This window comes from Saccopteryx leptura, chromosome 1, assembly GCF_036850995.1.
Source record: "Saccopteryx leptura isolate mSacLep1 chromosome 1, mSacLep1_pri_phased_curated, whole genome shotgun sequence".
In the NCBI taxonomy this organism is placed as follows: Eukaryota; Metazoa; Chordata; class Mammalia; order Chiroptera; family Emballonuridae; genus Saccopteryx; species Saccopteryx leptura.
The window spans coordinates 221,985,375-222,005,655 of record NC_089503.1 but is presented as its reverse complement, the minus strand read 5'-3'; the positions used below and the strand labels follow the sequence as shown (position 1 = coordinate 222,005,655).

Below are 20,281 nucleotides of genomic sequence, written 5' to 3'. Positions count from 1 at the left end.
TTTTCCCTCTTTCTTAACAGAAATGGTAGTATACACATTGTTCTGCATTTTGCTTTATTCCCTTAACTATCTTGGAGCATTTTTCGTATCAGCTCACTAAAGCTACATTGTATTCAATTGCACAAATATACCATTGTTTATTTTAAATGAGCTAGCTATTCATTGATGGAGATTTAGAAAGTGTGTGTGTGTGTGTGTGCGCAGATAGACAGACAGATGGATAGCATTTTGCCCTTCTATAAGACACCTGAAGGATGAATTCCCAGAAATAAACAGGTGGCTCATAAAGGCTCTAGATAATTAAAATTATGATAGGTATTGCCAAATTGCTCCCAAAAGTGAGTGAATTAATTTATATTCCCACTAGCAATGTATGAGTGCCTATTATCCTATCACCCTTACAAAAACAATATATATTAAAAATTTTTGAAACTTAAAAAACAGATAGGTGGAAAATAGCATTTCATTGTAGTTTGCTTTCTCTTATGATGAGAAAAGATCATATTCATTGTATGTGGAAAGTGACTACTGATATCTCATTACATAAAGGGGGCAAGAGTGAAGCCAGGGAGCCCAGTGAGGCGCTACTGCAGTAAGCCATGTTCGGAGTGGCTGGGGTGTGGGCAGGGGAGGTGGCGAGGGAGGACAGCCTGCACAACACACGCTGGACAGGTGGAAATGATAGAACTTGCCCACAATTCTGTATGGAAAGGAGGCAGAGGGAAGGGTCAAGGGTGATTCTCAGATTTTTGAATGGTGGTTTATAGGACCAAAAAACATGAAACAACTTAAACACCCATCACAGGGAACTGTCATATCCATAGGACAGAATGGCTGTTAAAAGGAACAGAGGAAATTAAGAGGAATGAAGCTATAATCTATTAGGTTAAAAAAACAAGGTTTAGAAAAATATAACTTGCATGCTATATGTGCAAAAAATGGAGATGTTGTATATACTGCTACTGGCTGTGTTAAAAGAAAAAAGGACGTTGTCCATAAAGGCTTGTCCGTACAGAGAGCCTAGACCAGGAAAGCCCAGGGTTTTGAACCGGTGACCTCAGCGTTCCAGGTTGACGCTTTACTCACTGCGCCACCGCAGGTCAGGCTCTCCTGTGATTTTGTTGTAGTGTTTAAACTCTATACTATGTGTATGTACTATCTTTTTAAAAAGTAAAAAGGAAATAGAATCATTCATCTCAACCTGTGCCAATCACGCCGCCTGCCGGACACAGATGCTGCCTTCTCCCTGCTCTTCGGATCTACACTCACATGCTGATGACATGGCCCTATCCAACCTCCACTTTTCTGAGTTAATTCTCCACTAATTGATGCTAATGCCTTTTAGAAATGTTGCAAGCCTCATGGGAAAGCTTCTGCCTGAACTCTGCACGGCTGATAACCTTAATCTTTTCCGTCTAATAACAAACCACATCATTATGACTTTTGTTTATCACTCTTGCTTCCTATTCTTTTCTCTCGGTCTTCCCAAGTTTTTCTTCCCCACAGCAAACTGCAAAGAAGACTCCAAGTAGATACCATATAATGTTTATGATAAGCAGTAGCTTGAATAAGATTTTTTAAAAAATAAAGGTAAGGTATTTTTAAGGAATAGAGGCTTGATAGTAGATATGCCCTTTTGACTACTATGAGACCAGAGTATAGAAATGATCTGTCCATGACCCACCTTGATCTCTGAGAGTTCTCCCTGCCCTAACATGTTGTGGTATAGAAAAAAAAGTGGCAAAGTGATGAATTTTCTGTATACTATTATTACTGATATCTTGTTACATGAAGTTAATTGGGAGTGTTGTCTGTCATATTACCAAACCACAAGGGGTCTGAACCCTAGGTCTATGCACAAAGTAGTAATATGCATTCACAGTATTAACCTTCAATCTTGGTTCTGTTGAGTTCAACTACATGTTTTTAATTATTCTATTTTCTCTAAATTCAGAAGATAAAACCAAAAGGGGAGAATGTAGCAAACCATTAAACTGAGGACCTTTCTTAAAGTGTTTTCCAACACACTTATGAGCTCAGTCATAATATTTATATATACTCAAGCACTTTGAAATCTCAAGCTGTTGTAACCAGCTGTCACTTTGGTGTCAAACTGCGGTCATTTTAATGTGAAACAAAGGTCAACAGAGGGTTCGTCTTATTCTTTTCCTATTAGAGAAATATTAGAGTTTAACTGAAGTCTGTTAAACTCCTAACAGTAAGTCCCTATTGCATACTCCTGCTATCTAGGTCACTTAGGGTTTTATGATTATTCACAAGTAAAATACACAGAAATAAAGCAAAGTAAAATGTCAAATTAATATTTAAAGTATTATGTATGAACAATCAAAAATATACAAAATCTAGTATAGTCTATAAAAATTTGGCACTGATTATTAAGAAACATTTATATCTAAGACTGATAACCAGTATGTGTATACAATGCCAATTTAATTTTTTCTCTACATGTAAAGTAAGATGGCATAGTAGTTTTTATCATTACTCATTCTACAAATTACACTGTAAAGATCATTCCACATTTTGCTAAAATGTTGGCCCTTTAAAAAAAGATATTTATTTTTAAGGCTTATTCCCTGAGTTTATTATTTAACTTCAAAATAGTATGTATACTTTTGGCCAACATCAATTTTTACCTTTTTTCTAGAATGTTGACTCTTACCTTAAAAGAATTCTGTTAACCTGCAACAGGATAATGAATTATACAAAATTGTTTTATTATAAGAATTAGCCATCATATTAAAGAGTAAGGGCTTAGAATTATGCATTCTAATCATGACGAATGAGGAAAAGTAGTTCAAAGTATGCATTTGGTTCCCTTTAAGTTAGGTTTAGCTTTTCCAAGTGATACATTTCATCCAGCTTGTATTTTGCTGTCCTTTGCACCCACTTCATGCATTCATTCATGGAACATAAATGTACTGAGCATCCACTATGAGCCAGGCATGACTCTTGGTGCTGGAGAGTTAGTACTGAATGGTAATCACTTGTCTTCTTTGGAGCACTTGCATTTTAGGAGGGAGAAACAGACAGTTAAGACAAGACAAATAAATAATATCATTGCAAACAGTGGTAAGTTTTATGATTAAAAACAAGTAGGTTAACAGGCTATGAGAGGTGCTACTTCAGTTGTGGTGATAAAGACAGGCTTCTCTCTATGTTTACTCAACTCTGTATTCAAGCATAACATTTCCATATGTAAGATTTATTTGTTCACACCAACTATGTTTCTAATGATTAAAGCAATGATACTTCTCAACTTTCTGCGTCCAGATCTAGCTCTGGCCATTTGACTGAAAGTGTTTTTTGCCAGGGTCACCAGCAACATCCTTATTGCAAAGTCAAATGGGAATATTTTTTTGGTTTTTATCTTATTTGACCTCTTTGTAACATCTGTTCCCATGACCACTGCGTCCTTTTTGAAAGACTTTCTTTCCTTGAATTCTTAAAAGCCTTCTGTCCCTGTTCTTCTTCCCTCCTCTGACAGATCCTTTGTATGTTGATATAAAATTATATCTATATATTGATGTCTCCTCAGTGGCTCCCTACTTGATATCTTGAAGTGTCTCAAAGACTCTCCCAAACCTGCTTCTTCCCTTGTCCTCTCTCTGTGTGAGGGGCACCACCATCTACCCAGTGGTCCCAACCAGATTGCAGAACAATCCCTGATGCCCTCTCACCCTTGTTTCTCAAATCTCCTTCAGCCCTGTAAATGCCACCTCCTGAAGGTCAGCATACTTCCCTATCATGAAAGGGGCAGAAATGCTGAGATAAACACTCATCAAATAACTGTTTAGTCATTAAAAACCATTATATTACACTTACTGGAATGAGTATATCCTACTTTTGAAAGCAAGGAGTGATTGGTGATCACTTCCTAAGTTAGGTAAATGTCTAATGACTATGCTGTAAACCTGAAACTAATATAATAATGTATGCCAACTATAATTGAAGTAATTTTTGAAAAACTTTTAGGAGGTCAGACAGTGATAAATGCCCTCAAGATAAATAAAGCAGGGAAGGAGGACAGGAAGTGTTAGAGGATTTTAGGCAATATTATTTATTTATTTGTTTATTTATTTATTTTTAGCAAGAGGAACAGAGAGCAGAGAGAGAGAGACAGAGTGAGGGACAGATAGGGATAGACAGGAAGGGAGAGAGATGAGAAGCATCAATTCTTTGTTGTGGCACCTTAGTTGTTCATTGATTGCTTTCTTATATGTGCCTTGATGGGGGGGTCAGCTACAGCAGAGTGAGTGACCCCTTGCGCAAGCCAGCAACCTTGGGCTTAAGCCAGCGACCTTTGGGCTCAAGCCAACGACCATGGGGTCATGTCTATGATCCCACGCTCAAGCCAGCGACCCAGTGCTCAAGGTGGTGAGCCTGCACTCAAGCCGGATAAGCCCATGCTCAAGCAGGCGACCTCAGGGTTTTGAACCTGGGTCCTCAGCATCCCAGGCTGACACTGACACTCTAACCACTGTGCCACCGCCTGGTTAGGCATAAGCAATATTAAATAGGGTGGTCAGGTTGTTCTTCTGGGCCTTCAAAACTGAGTTTGGGAATAAGGAGCTCTTTTCCCTATGATCTCAGAGTTGTTTGGATAAGAGCCTGGCAACTGTCAGGGACTGTTGCTCCAGCTTCATGGGAAAGCTGGTCTTTATAGCCAAGAACGCAAGGAGTATAAAACGTAGTTATTGCCTATTGCAATAGAAAACCCAAGAAAGAAATAATTAAACAAAATATGTATAAAACACTAACTACATCTGTATGGACTATCCACATGAAAAAGGGTATAAAACACATTCAAGAATTTTGACATGACATAAAAATAAAATCTAATTCAATCACTCTAATTTAATCATCATTGGAGAGGCCAATAAGACTAAATCAACTTAAAAATAAGACCCTTATGTAACAGTGTTACAAGTAAATTCAGAAATAACAATGAGACATTATTGAAATATTCAGGTTGTTGCCAGGATTTACTGCAATTAGTTTTCTCTACTTAATATACATGTGCTTCAGATTATAAAACCAGAAAGTTCATTTGTATGAAGAACCAAAGATAACCACATTGATTAGCTGAAACTTTTCACACATTTCCCACAATCTAATTGCCAATACAATGTAGCCTAATATTCAAAATGTTATCTACATTCCATATAAATTTTAGGGTGAGCCATCTATTCTTTGATTCAAGGACAAAATGGTAGATTTCTGTCCCTGTTATATAAGCTATATTCATAAAGTATAAAATCAAAGGACCATATTGTTATATTTATTGCTAAAGACAAAAAATATGGCAGTACAATAATATGCTTTCCAAAGGAAAATGTCCATATATCAATATAGTCAACATCAGAGAAAAAAGGGCAAGGCCAAAAATTCAAGAAAAAATATCAGTGTTATATTTTATCAATGATCTTTCAAGTCAAATATGATTTGGCTTGGGAATTTAGTTTGGGGCAAAAATGGGCAAGAACTGTTAAAACAATATGTCCCTTCAAGGTTCAACTCATCTGCTTTAACATTTCAGACCTTTCCCTGAAACTATTATATATATTGTCTTCATATGCCTCTATTTACTTTGTCCTATAATAAAATTTTAAGCTCCCTGAATGTAGATACTCATTGTATATGGCGTTTGTAACATCTACTAAAACCTCCTACAACATTGAGGGTCACAAAATGAAGGCGTGAAAATAATTAAACAAACCCCACATCACATACTGTGTCACACTAGATCTTAGAATCTGCACTGGCTGCAGATTGGGGGTGGCTGACCGCCTCAAACCAACTCTCTCGTGGCCATGCCTGTGGGACCCTTCTGGTTAAAGATGCCACTCCAATGGCCTCAAGAGCAGGCACACAGACCACACTAATCCGAGAGCCTTTCTGGATCTCCAAAAGTGATTCTGGGAAAGGGGTTCATTTCCTCTGTGATCTCAGACACGAGCCTTGGACCTTTCAGGGGCTGCTGCTCCAGCTTTGTGGAGAAGCTGGTCTTCCCAGAAAGCAGAAGGGGACACACAGAGAGGCCAGATGAGCCAGACCCGCTAACGCCAGCTTCAGCCCTGCTCTTCCCATAGTTAGGTTATAAGAGCCAACAAATCCTATTGACTTACTTTCACTGGTTCATGTAAGGATTCCATCACTGGGAGCCAGAATTCCAACTAGTGCAGATGCAGATTTGTATTACTGTAAGGACTCTTAGAACCCATGAGGTCCAAAATCCTCATGTTAAGTATTAAGAGAATGGATTAGAGGTTAAGCACCTTGCCTAAAGTCTCACAACAAAAATTGTATGGACACAGGAAGCTGGCAGATTCTGCAGGTTGGCTCACCATCACTCATTCATATGCCAACACTTCCCAGTCTTCTTGCAGGGAGGGTGCCAGCATATGGCCTAAGTTCTCAGGAAGCACTGGCATCTAACTGGGACGTGGATGAAAAATGACCCATGAGAAGTGGGCACTGCATGTAGGGAGTTTCTATCTGCTGGGGAGCAGGGCATGGAAGCCTGTTCTTCCAAAACAACTAAGGCAGACTCGGGCACACCTGTCTGTCTCTCTCCGTCTCCGTGTGTGTGTGTGTGCGCGTGTGTGCGTGTGTTGACGGAGTAGTATCCAAACTTGTTCTATGGTTCTCCCAAGATTCTGGGAGCCACCTAATAATTTTCAATAAATCTCTTTCTGCTCTTACTAGCTAGAGTTCTGTTTGAAACCAAAGGCCTTGACCTATACAGAATTTGGCACCTGGAAATGAGGTGCTGCAGTCTGAAAAGTGGGATTGGGTCATCGGGGGCAGTGGGGCCAGGAGCAGTGAAGGCACAGATACTGACTGGAAACAGAAGGCTGGTAACTTGCATTATGCAGTGACGTAAAGTTCTGTCAAACTGTCCCATGCTGTGCCTCAGAAAGTAGACTGTGTGCTCTGAATGCTCCATTAGAAAAATTCATAACAACAAAAAAACTTGTCCTAGAATAAGAACACTTAACAGTACCCAGAATTTCACCTGGCCTGTGGTGGCACAGTGGATAAAGTGTCAACCCAGAATGGTGAGGTCACCGGTTCAAAACCTTTGGCTTGCCTGGTCAAGGCACATATGGGGGTTGATGCTTCCTGATCCTCCCCCCACCTTTCTCTCTCTCTCTCCTCTCTGTAAAAATAATAAAATATTAAAAAAAAATAGAAACAGCAAATACTGTTAAAAAAAATAGTACCCAGAATTCCTAAACCCCTTCCCACATTCAGTATCACTTAGAAATGGCTTTTTAGCTGCATCAAAACTGAAAAACAGCCTGACCAGGCAGTGTCACAGAGTGTCGGACTGGGATGCGGAGGACCCAGGTTTGAGACCCCGAGGTCGCCAGCTTGAGCGTGAGCTCATCTGGTTTGAGCAAAGTTCACCAGCTTGGACCCAAGGTCGCTGGCTTGAGTAAGGGGTTACTCGGTCTGCTGAAGGCCTATGGTTAAGGCACATATGAGAAAGCAATCAGTGAACAACTAAGGTGTTGCAACAAAAAACTGATGATTGATGCTTCTCGTCTCTTTCCATTCCTGTCTGTCCCTATCTCTGACTCTCTCTGGATGTCTCTTTAAAAAAAACCAAACAAACAAAAAACAACAACAACCCCCTCCCCCCGAAAAACAATGAAACACATCATAGATCTTATTTCTCTCAAACCTAAAGATTAATGGAAACTATGTATATAGGGAGTATCAGTCTATGGAGTTCATTTATTCAAAATGGTAATTCCCAAATCATCAATAAAAAGAAAAATGATGAGCCATATGTCTGAGAAGACACAGGAGTAGATCACATACTGTAAAAATGTTTTATTGAGATCACTTTGAATTTTGCTCACATGTATTGCTTTGCAGCTTAAACATTCGTTCACATTTCTCTCCCCACTCCTCCACCCTTCCTTCCCCTCCCCCTCCCTCCTCCTCTTCCTTTCTGTCTCTCTCTCTACTTCTCTCAATCTCCTTTCCTGACCACCATTTGTTATCTCTCGTTTTTCTTTTTTGATACCAGCCATTCTAACAAGTGTGAGGTGACATCTTAGTGGGGTTTACTTTGCATTTCTCTGATGAGCATCTTTTCATGCACCTGTTGGCCACTTGTATATCTTCTTTGGCAAAATGTCTATTCAAGTCCTCAGCCCAGTTTTTAATGGATTGTTTGTTTTTTCTGCTATTGAGTCATATGAGTTCCCTATATGTTTTCTATATTAACCCCTTATCAGATACACGGTTTGCAAATATTTCCTCCCATTTCATAGGTTACCTTCCCATTTTATTGGTTATTTCTTTTGCTGTTCTAAAAGTTTTACGTTTAATGTAGTCCCACTTGTTCACTTTTACTTTGTATTAATTTTAAAATGTAAGTCTTCCATTGCCAAAAGTCAATTTCCTCCTCCATTTTTCATCATGGGTAAAGGAAAAAGAAAGAAGTGGAAATGGAACAGAATTTTTCCCTGTGATACTAATATCTACTACTAGGAAATTTTACTTCTCATCTTAAGAGCCAAGGGAGGATGCCTGCCTCCTGTCATTTTACCTACTTGACCTCTCTAAGCCTCAGTTTCCTCATATGTGCAATGTGGGAATTCAAGGCCTTTCAAATGTTATGTCCCAATGAATGAGTAAGTTCATTGGATCAGCAAAACTGAAGCCTTCAGAGGCCTGGTCCTGTGATCGTGGCAGGTGCACTCAGCCATGAGGGAAAAACAGGGGCGCTGTAGGCAGTGTGCCAGCGTGCCAGCACGGGCGAGGGCGTGGCACAGGACAGCATGAGACTTGTACAGGGGCTGCTCGAAGAGGCCATTCTGGGAAAACGGACCCTAATATGGGGAAACTAGAACCCAGGATGGGGAGGAGGCATGGACACAGCAAACACATGATGGAATGAACTTTACCAGGCTGCTTTGACTGGGATTATCACTTAGATCCACAATTTCCCATGTGAGAGGGCTAACCAATGTATATTGTAACTGTTGGTGGTGATAAGAAAGTAAAGGAATCTCAGAGCTATAAGTGTAAAAATACGCATTCTTACCCATTCCTGTCGCTGCTGGTATAATTTCTCTTGAAAAAATCTCCACGGCTTTCTTCTCTTTATGACACACCGAAAGCCAAAGAACTACTTCTCGAGGACCCTATAAACAAAGGTAGAAATGAAAAATGCAAAGATCAAAATAAGGCACAAATCTGTATTTCCATACCATAAAAGATTATTTTTCTGGACTTTATAAATATTTCTGGTTTGCATGTTTACTCTAAGAAGTTTATTAATATAGGTTTTCCTGATTATGACACACATGTCCATAAAAATAAATATCTTATTAAAAACATAACATTCTTAGTCCCCTATAAATTAGTAATAATTAGTTTTATCTTAAAAATACAACTTGACACATGGTAAAAGATAGGTTGGAAAATTGCTAAAATTGTATTTGTAAAATTCTTTTGTTGTTTTTTCTATATATCCTTTCTTTTATTTAACTGATGCTCTCCTCTTCCTTCATATGGCAGATGATTTTAAATTATATGTGTAAAATTGCTACAGCTCAGCCCTGGCCAGATGGCTCAGTTGGTAGAGTACTGTCCCAATATGCAAAGGTTGAGGGTTTGGTCCTGGGTGAGGGCACATATAGGAACAGATCGATATTTCTGTCTCTCTCTCTCTTTCCTTTCCTCTTTCTAAAATCAATAAATAAATTTTAAAAGTATTAAAATTGCACAGTTCGATTTCTCCTGAAGAATAACTGCAAAATAGGTGACCTATGATCCTTGGGTAGTTTATTATAGAATGAGTCAATTATCCTAGTTTGAACCAAAATTAACTACATATAAAAGCATGTAAATAAAAATATAATTTAAAAATTTTAAGAATTCATCAATTTCTTTTTTAGTGAGAAAGAGAGAGAAAGAGAGAAAGGGAGGGGGACAGACAGCGATAGCCAGACAGGAAGGGAGAGAGATGAGAAGCATCAATTCTTCGTTGCAGCACCTTAGTTGTTCAATGATTGCTTTCTCATATGTGCCTTGATGGGGGGGGCAGCAGAGTTAGTGACCCCCTGCTTAAGCGAGCAACCTTGGGCTCAAGCCAGCGACCTTGGGCTTCAAGCCAGTGACCTTTGAGCTCAAGCCAGTGACCATGGTCATGTCTATGATTCCACGCTCAAGCCAGAGACCCTGTGCTCAAGCTGGCGACCTTGGGGTTTCGAACCTGGGTCCTCAGCATCCCAGGCCAATGCTCTATCCACTGAGCCACTGCCTGGTCAAGCAACAGTAGCTTTCTTTGAAATGTGTGGTCATTTGGAAGGTCACTAGAAACAGTGATATTTTAAGGTACAGCTCTGTCTCTTATTCTGAAAATTTGCTTGTCCTTAATTGTCAGTTCATGTCTCCATAACTTTATTTCCCTTTCCAGTAAAATGCAGATCATATCAGCTCTCTAACTACTTCATAGAGAGAGTTATTACAATGAAATAATGTAGCATATGTAAAACACTTCTTCAAATAAAAATATGAGATACAATTATTTTAACGAGAATAATGATTAAACTTCTACTTTTCTCATTATGTGTACTGTCAATCTCTCTAAAACCCGCTTAATGAATCTATCTGTCTAAATAAAGGTTCATGGCCACATCACTGAAAATAGACGTAATGTACTATTTTAAGCAAGCTTTCACAAAGAGCCCCTTCCAAACAACAGATTAAACTTGGCTTTCACAATAACCTTTCATTTTAAATTCTACATTCACTAACTCTAATTCAGTCAATTAAGTGGTAATTAAACCACCTGGCAACTAAGAGAGCACATATTTCTATGTATACAAAAGTATGTCTACTTTGACACCTCGTTCCTGTTTCTGGGTTTTATCAAGAATCTAAAATTTCTCATATAAATCTAAATAGCCCCTAAGTTTACATCCTGACCTTACCACACACTATTCTACAAAATAAAACACAGGGGTTCTTGGCATTTGGGGGCTTTATAAAGTGAAATGAATAACAGGCTGCAAAAATTAAGAAACCAAGAATTCTTTCTCCAAAATAAGATATTTAGCCAATATCTTGTTGAGCTTACTGTTTTATATGGAAAACTCCTAAACACAAGAGTTTCAATAAAGATTTGAACATAGATATACTTGAGTTATTTAATATATCATGAACCATAAATAATATTATTTTTCTCTTCTAAAATTTAATAAATTATCTTTTTATGTTTACTCAAGCCTTAATAATCCAGTTACAAAGGGTTCAACTTGTTTTAACCAACTCTACGTTGAAATGAAATTCTTGCTCCTTAGTGGCTAAAAGTGCAAATGCTAAAAGGAGACCATAGGGGGTCCAGTATTCCGCCTGCCCCTCACTAGCTGTTTGAACATGAGCAAACCACCTAACCTCTCTGTGCCGAGCTTCCTCATTTATAAAAGTGGAAATAACAACACATATACCCTAAAAGGGGTGTTATGAGAACTAAACAACCACAAAGGATTTAGAATAGTTCCTGGCCCATATTAATTAACCCAATTAGTGTTGCAATTGTTAATGTTTTTACTGTTATTTCCCATACATGTTTTCATCTTTGATTTAACACTTAAGTGAAAGAAGTAACAATAGGCCAAAAGATCTACAAATAATCCAGAAAAAATAAAATGGTCAAATCTTTGTGAATATGACTTTTGGAAAGTTCTAACTGTTATTCAAAAGGGTTAGAGTTGTGAATAGCAAGTTATATCAGATACATCTGAAAAATGCTGTTGGAGATAAATATATCATATGATAGACCTTGACTAGTTAGACAAGGTCAAATTATCCATAATTTAATGAGACATTGCTAAGACTTACTTATGTTTAATTTGACCATTCATATTTTTAAAATAATCTCAAAATGCTTAGATTAAATTAGATCAATGAAATTGATTTTTAATGGGTGTTCACAATAGATTTGACATGCTTTATATATTGAATTTTTTTTTTTTTTTTGTATTTTTCTGAAGCTGGAAACGGGGAGAGACAGTCAGACAGACTCCTGCATGCGCCCGACCAGGATCCACCCGGCACGCCCACCAGGGGCGACGCTCTGCCCACCAGGGGGCGATGCTCTGCCCCTCCGGGGCGTCGCTCTGCCGCGACCAGAGCCACTCTAGCGCCTGGGGCAGAGGCCAAGGAGCCATCCCCAGCGCCCGGGCCATCTTTGCTCCAATGGAGCCTTGGCTGCGGGAGGGGAAGAGAGAGACAGAGAGGAAAGAGGGGGGGGTGGAGAAGCAAATGGGTGCTTCTCCTATGTGCCCTGGCCGGGAATCGAACCCGGGTCCCCCGTACGCCAGGCCGATGCTCTACCGCTGAGCCAACCAGCCAGGGCCATATTGAATATTTTTAATGTAAGCATAAAGCAAGTCTGAATCTCTTATCCCTTTTCTAGTAAATAACTAGAAAATTTCCCATAAGAATGGAAGAAATATTATTTGTGCTGCTAAAAACAACATATATTAAGAACTCATCAGAAGTTAAAAATTTATGCCTAACCAGGTGGTGGCACAGTGGATAGAGTGTCAACCTGGGATGCTGAGGACCCATATTTGAAATCCCGAGGTCGTGGGCTTGAGCATGGAACCATAGACATGACCTCATGGTCACTGGCTTGAACCCAAAGGTCGCTGACTTGAGCCCAATGTTGCTGGCTTGAGCCCAAGGTCACTGGCTTGAGCAAGGGGTCTCTGGGCCAGCTGGTGCCCTGCCCACCCCATCAAGGCACGTATGAGAACGCAATCAATGAACAACTAAAGTGTTGAAACTATGAGTTGATGCTTCTCATCTCTCTCCATTTCTGTCTGTCTGTTCTTGTTTGTCCCTCTGTTTGTCTCTCTTTGCCTCTCACTAAAAAAAAAAAAAGTAAAAATTTAAATATTCATAGCTCTCTAAACACCTTTGAAGATACTGACATCCAAGAGCCTAAAAGTAACTCAAATATTAAGGGTGGATAAGAAAGAAAGGGGATGGTTGAATTGAGGTGAGTTTTACAGTAGGCAAATAGAAAATTCAAATTGAATAACAAACTTGTCATAGAACATAGATTTAAAAAATACACACTATGAAACAGAAGTAACCCAAAACTCATAACCCATTAAACCATAGTCAAGTTGGTCTTTATAATAAATACTTTCATCATGATTAAGAATTTTGCAAACCACTTACACTGGGATAAGAAATGTGTGTGGCCCTGACCGATAGCTCAGTTGGCTAGAGCATCATGCTGAAGCAGAGGTTGTCAGTTCAATCCCCGGTCAGGGCACATACAGGAACAGATGTTCCTGTTCTCTCTGTCTGTTTCTCTCTCTCCTTTCCTTTCTCTCTCAAATCAATAAAATAAACATTAAAAAAAAAAGAAATGTGTTGTGCTACTTACTCCATTTAAATTCGCTTTAGCCTGTGCTCCATACGTTTCTTCAGACCCTAAAATTTGAACATGAACTTCACTATAATCTTCTAAGCCAGCTTCTTCAAACATAAGACGAGTTCTGCAGCAAAGTATATGTGACCAAAAAAAATCCAAAAACCTTGTGAATTTATGGTTGATCAATTTCAACATTCCCTTAATTTGGGTTCCTGATAAAGATCACCCATTTTGGATGTCAATAATAATTACAGTTCAAGGACTAGGGCAATTTAGGACACTTATGGGTATCAAGTCACCCCTAAATATTAGCTTTAGCTTCAAACTATGTTTGGTATGTCATAGCCCTAATGTTCTTATTTTCTAAACAGTCTGAAGTTGAAGAGTTTTCTCCTTTAACTCAATAATTACACATGCAAGTACTTTTTATATTTCTAAGGGATTTGAGTTTGTTTTTTGTTGTTTAAAGTTTATTACTAATCAGTTGCATTACATATGGTCAAAGGATGTGGTCTGTAAAATATGTAGTCTGTAAAATTTCTACTTTAGGAAATGGATTAAGGTAGCCTTGAGGATGCTTAGAAACAGGGTGCATACTTGTCTTTTGGGGAAAATGTTCAATTTGTAGCTATTAATTCAACACTATTATATTATTCTAATACTCTATGTTCTTTTTTGGCAACTTGATAGCTATTAAGATCTATTAAAATCTTCCACAGCAATTATATTTCTATTTCTCTTTAGATATCTAACAGTTCTGAACTAAATCTCTCACTGCTATGTTATTTAGCACATCACACTGCACATGATCTTTATTGTGTATGATCCACTTCATGCCATTTAAATCCTACTTTACTATCAATGTCATTTCCTTTTATTTTTTTTTCCTTCTCATTCTCTTCCTGTTCCTTTTCTACATTCTCACTTTTTCTTGTTTCTTGCATATCTTGTTATTTTTCACTTTTTCAATTATTCTTTCTTTCTTTCTTTCTTTCTTTCTTTCTTTCTTTCATTCTTTCTTTCTCTTTCTTTCTTTCTCTCTCTCTCTTTCTTTTGATTTTACTTATTGATTTAAATAGGGGGAGAGAATGAGAGAAGAGGGAAGCAGAAAACATCAACTCATAGTAGTTGCTTCTCTCATGTTCCTTGACCCGGCAAGCCTGGGGTTTTGAACCAGTGGCCTCAGCATTCCATGTCAATACTTTATCCACTGCACCACAACAGGTCAGGCCAATTGTTTTATTTCAATGGGCATTATAACACTTAGTTAAACTTTGATTTTAATCTGTTCTTAGAGACTATCTCTTCATTGAGCAATCTATAACATTTATATTTATTTACACAACTATGATTTTGACTTGACTCTTGTTTTATGTTGTTTTCTGACTTTTGGAATAGTAATTTATTAATTTAACAATATTTACTGAATAATGTGTGTCAGATATTGTGACATGTAACTATATTTTCATTTTATTTAAGTACCTAAGAAAGTAGTTTTCTTTTAGGTTTCTCTGTTTAAAAATCACTTAGTAAAGCTTTCCTTAACTGCTAAATTTAAATTATGTTCCCTTATTATTCTTTTTCCTAACACTCTTTAATATTTATTCAAAGAATTTTTCGACTCTTTGTGTTATTAATGTCTATTCACATACTAAACTCCATGTGAATAGCCACCTTGTCTGCTATAACCATATACCCAGGGCCCAGAAGTGAATGACATGTAGTAAGTGATTCAAATGTTAGTTGAGAGAATTAATTAATATAGATAGAAATAAAAATTTGAATTGTAGTTGTTTTTAATTTAAAAATACTTGGATTCTATATCAAGTGATGGGCCAATGGGTTATTCTCATTCATTTTCCTGTTAAAAAATTTTTTGCACTTTAAAATGTTTTATGATCACCGTTGTTGATAATGAAATTATTTGATATCATTTCCTTCCTATTAAAAAAGAAATTAGCACTAATTTGTTTTTTTATATCTCACTAATCCCTATTTATTTTTATTAAGAGGAGTTTGAATCTTTAATTCAGATTTTCATAATTAACTCAATAACATGCTTTAAATACATGACACAGTAGGGAGTGTTACTCCTGTGGGTAAGATGTAAAAGATTTGATTCAAGCAGCAGCAATTTTATGAAAGTTGTTATATTTGATTACAGAAAAATTATGAAATTTCTTTATATGCATTTCTTCTAAAAGAGAACTTTCTGGAACAAACTAAATGATCTTTAGACACCAAATACTTGTAGGTACTATGTGACCTGTGAAAAGGTCAGTTACTTCGAATCCTATTGTTTGTGTGCATTATGTTAACTTTCTAAACACAGTCTTTAGGTTAAAAAAATGTATAGAATTTCTAGTAGATTTTAGCATCCATAAAACTTTTTTTAATACCTCTTTCTAGGTATCTGTGCCCACTCAACTGTACAATTTCCAGGACAGGGATCATCTGTATGAGTACTGTAGTTTATGTATAATGCACTAAATGAATAAATGCTTTCAGGGAAAATGTTAGGTGAGCATAAGAATGATTCCTGGTAAATAACTTGGTCACTAACATGCTTTACATTTAGAGACTGGAAAACTCATCATTTTGTTTCATGTATTGTACAAACCTTTTCAAAATGCTTTCAGCCGTTCTCCTTCCCTTTTCAGTTGCTCTTGGCCCTCCCATTGGGCAGACAGCAGTTGCTCTGAAACTGTCATGGTAACAAGCACTTACCTGCTGACACAGGTTACAAACAGAAACAATGGAATTATCTATGCCAACAAAACTATGCCTTAAAATGGACCATTAAACTACTATACGTAAACTAACTTATCTATTCCAAGTATGTACATCAATATATAAAGTGGTCTTTTCTTAAATGAAATAATGATTTTCATAGAGGTAACGTGAAAGCTTTGAAAATATATGGTCATGGTTATCATAAAAATGTAATTTTATTGTAGAAAGCTATAAAAATGTATGAAAACTTTTAATCTGAGTTGTAGCTTTATTTTTAGTGAAACAGTATGTTTCACAAAGTTCTACAAAGATTAGTATAGATCTTATGAGTATTGTTTAAAATTATGGAAGAAACTGGCCCAGGCGTGAAGGTATATCCCAATTACCAAGCCAAAAACAAAGATCAACAATGCAAGAGTAAATTGAGACTTAAAGTTCATTGTAAGACAGATGTTCTTTAAAAACTACTTTTGAGTCAACACTGAGCTCAATAAATTATTTTAAAATTTCAATAGTTAAATAACTAATTAATCATAACTATATTTGACCTTTATTTCTGAATTCAGAGAAATATTTTTCATGGCTTTAAATTGCATTGCTATTTTAAGCCTCCAATCAAGCTTTTCCTTGTACTTGGGATGAGAATTTAGAAATACTCTACTGAAAACAATCTAAACGTCCAACAAGGATATAATAATTAAGTAAACTATGATATATGCTGATAACAGAATGCTAAGGAGCACTTCTGAAATAATGTTAAAAGTATTTAATCATGAGGAAATGTTCCTATGTTAAATTTATATAACTGAAATATCTAAATATGTGTGTTTATATTGGCATGTGACTGCTACCCTTTTTTGTTTATGCTCTTTTGAATTGTCACTTGCAATCAAAAAAGTCCTAATTAAAATATGTGTAGATTATTTATGAAAAATCCATTTTAAATACGTCAATTTGCTTTGTTTTTTAACTGATGTTTTATTTTTAGGACCAGTATCACTTCAGGGCCTTTTTAAAGCAACAGGATTAAAAAAAAGCACATTGCCTAAATTTGTTTTCTGCAATGAACATATCACATCCAAACCAGTAACATTATTTTTTAATATCATACAGATATATGTTCTCTGTACTAATTCTTCAAAACATGCCCTATGATCCTTCTCTATGATGCTTTCTAATTGTGATACTACCTACCACATATACCTCTAGTTTCATATAAATAACGATTGTCTTCAATTTAAGGAATTGTCATAGTCTAAGTATAATGATAAATTCTGGAATTTACATATACCAATCAGCCTTACCAGTATCAAAAGACCAAAGACAGTCTGTGGGCTTATCCTCACCCATGTTTTCTGCCTACTTTCTATAGGAAATTAATACTTTTTGTCTAATTAACCCCCCACCATCTATTGTACAGAGGGAAATTAATGTGCTTCCTCTCTGAACTACAATCAGGTAACAAAATCACAGAAAAGACCTTATAAAAGGAAGAAGGAAGTGACCCCTTTGCTCCTTGAACCCGCACTGCTCCACCTTCAATACCTAAACATTAAAGGGAAAAACAGGATCACATATTTTAATACAAAATCTGTTCATTACTTTTAATACACAGCTGTTCTTTAAAAAAAAAAACTAAAAAATTAAAAAATGAAGAACATTACCAATTCCCATAAAACAAGAAATGCAATTTATTTTAACTTGCTATCTATTTAAATTATATCCTTGACAAGATCACAGCAGGTCTTTCAAGCTTCTGAAAACATCCTTGTGAAATAAGTTCTTTATCAGTCTCACCAATAAAATTATCATTACTTAGTGAAATGTCAGTAAAGTTGGGCTAATTACAGCCTAATACAGTTGACTCATTCTTATCTTGTAAATGCAGTTGTGTGCCATTTTATACATGTATATCCAGTAAGTATAATCTTTCTTTGAACTAAATAACATCTAAAAAACAGTATCCAGGATGAATAAATTACAGTATGAGAATAAAGTGGGTGTTAATAAAGAACTGATTCTAAGCAAGAAGATGCATATCAGTAGGTAAATAATATATATGTCTGCATTATTTGGTAAATGTGATAGATGTATCATAATTTTGAAGACAATAGGTAATTTTCAAGAGAAGCAAAAATCTTAGTTATCATCTGCATATCACTGACAGTATTCTGAGAGTTTTTAATCTAACTTATTTAACAATATTGTGTGATAAATATAAAGAAAACAAAGTTTATAAAGGCATTATAGCTTTAACACACTTTTATCTTTAGTATCTATTTGACCAAACAAACATTTTGTTTCTGGGAGCACAAAATTGTTGAAGGAGCAAGGCCTTTAAAATCTGGAAGACCTCGATTCCCAGTTTAGCTGTGTGTTCTTAGGCAAATTACTCAACCTCTCTGTTTCCCTTCCCCTTCTGTAAAATAAGCATACTACTACCTTGAAAGAGAGCTGTAAAGATTAGATACTTATACCGAGCCTATCTCACACATGGCAACAGTAATATAATAGTTAGTGTTCAATTAATTTTTCTCTTTCTTTCTCAAGTGACCATTCAGAAACCCTGTGCATTTTGAACTGAATTCCTAGCTACAGACTATTCAAAGTGAAAAAAATAATAGCTGATTCATATTCTACAACCTAAAATGAATCTTTAAAAGGCCCTAGTATCTAAGTGATTTGAAACAATATTATTTCAATAGGTTCAATAATGGTCTCTTAGAATTTCTTAAACTTTATGACCCAGTTAGCTTTGTCTTTAAATGTATTTACAAGTATTGGTATAGAATCAAGAAAGCAGTCAAACCCAAATATAACTAAACCTCTTAATTCAGGCATATAATATAACTAAAGAGCCTGCTGTACCATAAAGTCAGCAAAGTAAACACTGGAAAGAGATAGTTGGCCTTGCTGTCTTGGTTAAACATGTCAAAGTGCGACATCTAAAAATATTTGAAAAATCTGCCTAATTTCCATCTGTTATATTTCTCAGAGGATAAGTAAAAGTTCACATGAAAGTTCATGGTAAGTTCAAATATGTCGTATCAGGGCATTTACAGGGTAGAAGTTCACTGAGAGTTTATTATTATTTTTTAAAGACTGATGTGGAAAAAGAATAAATATACTAATTGAAGTCACTTTATATTGCATTATGACCACTGCATTTTTGATCATCATAAATACAAATTATAAATTTTACAAGGCTGTGTGCACTGCATAAAGGCAATGATGATGATTTTCAGGAAGATGACTAAGATAATATCCTTGGGAATGTTCTGAAAAGAAGCAGTAGATCAATTTTGGTTGTTCTCGATATTTAATGCTTAAGTTGCTACATTTTATGTGATACTGTATATTTTGTTTAAACTATATATTTAAAAACAGTATTATAGAGACATAGAAAAAGGAGAGGAACATCAGAATTAATAAATGGATACAGGCATATCTCATTTTATTATGCTGCCCTTTACTGTACTTCACTAATACTGCATTTTTCACAAAGTGAAGGTGTGTGGCAACCCTGGGCCCAGGAAGTTTATTGGTGCCATTTTCCAACAGCATTTGCTCACTTCCTTTATCTATATCATATTTTGGTAATTATCACAATAGTTTAAAGTCTTTTATTATTATTATATTTGCTATGGTGATCTGTGATAAATGATATTTGAATTACTATTGTAATTGTTGGGAGGAGCCATGAACTGTGTCCATATAAGACAGTGAACTAATAACACATGTGTATGTTCTGACTGCTCCACTCCCAGCCATTCCCCTTCTCTGTCCCTCTTCTGAGGCCTCCTTATTTCCTGAGACACAAAAATATTAAAGTCAGGCCAATGAATAGCCCTACAATGGCCTCTAAGTGTTGTTCCCCCATCAAGGCACATATGAGAAAGCAATCAGTGAACAACTAAGGTGTCACAATGAAGAACTGATGCTTCTCATCTCTCTCTGACACACTAAAAAAAACAATTACATAAACTTATTTGGTGAAGCAACAGTAGCATTTGAGAAGACTGACTCCAATGTTGAAAAAAGTTCTTTTGTGGCTAAAATGTTAGGAAACAGCATCACATTCTACAGAGAAATCACTCATGAAAGCAAGAGTCA

The 20,281-nt window shown here is 36.4% G+C and overlaps 1 protein-coding gene across 2 annotated transcripts in view; it reads right to left on the bottom strand.

The window, feature by feature from the left end:
* The window catches only part of LOC136406750 (uncharacterized), an 80,008-nt gene that overhangs the window by 32,918 nt on the left and 26,809 nt on the right, over positions 1–20,281 (bottom strand). The window contains exons 10-13 of one of the 2 annotated variants that reach the window (XM_066386876.1): positions 17,649–17,713; positions 16,056–16,162; positions 13,448–13,559; positions 9,083–9,182 (exon numbers count right to left, since the gene is read on the bottom strand). In XM_066386876.1, the coding sequence (XP_066242973.1) occupies positions 9,083–9,182; positions 13,448–13,559; positions 16,056–16,162; positions 17,649–17,713 (384 nt within the window). The remainder of the gene's footprint in view (positions 1–9,082; positions 9,183–13,447; positions 13,560–16,055; positions 16,163–17,648; positions 17,714–20,281) is intronic. The other variant, XM_066386886.1, reaches the window with a different exon arrangement.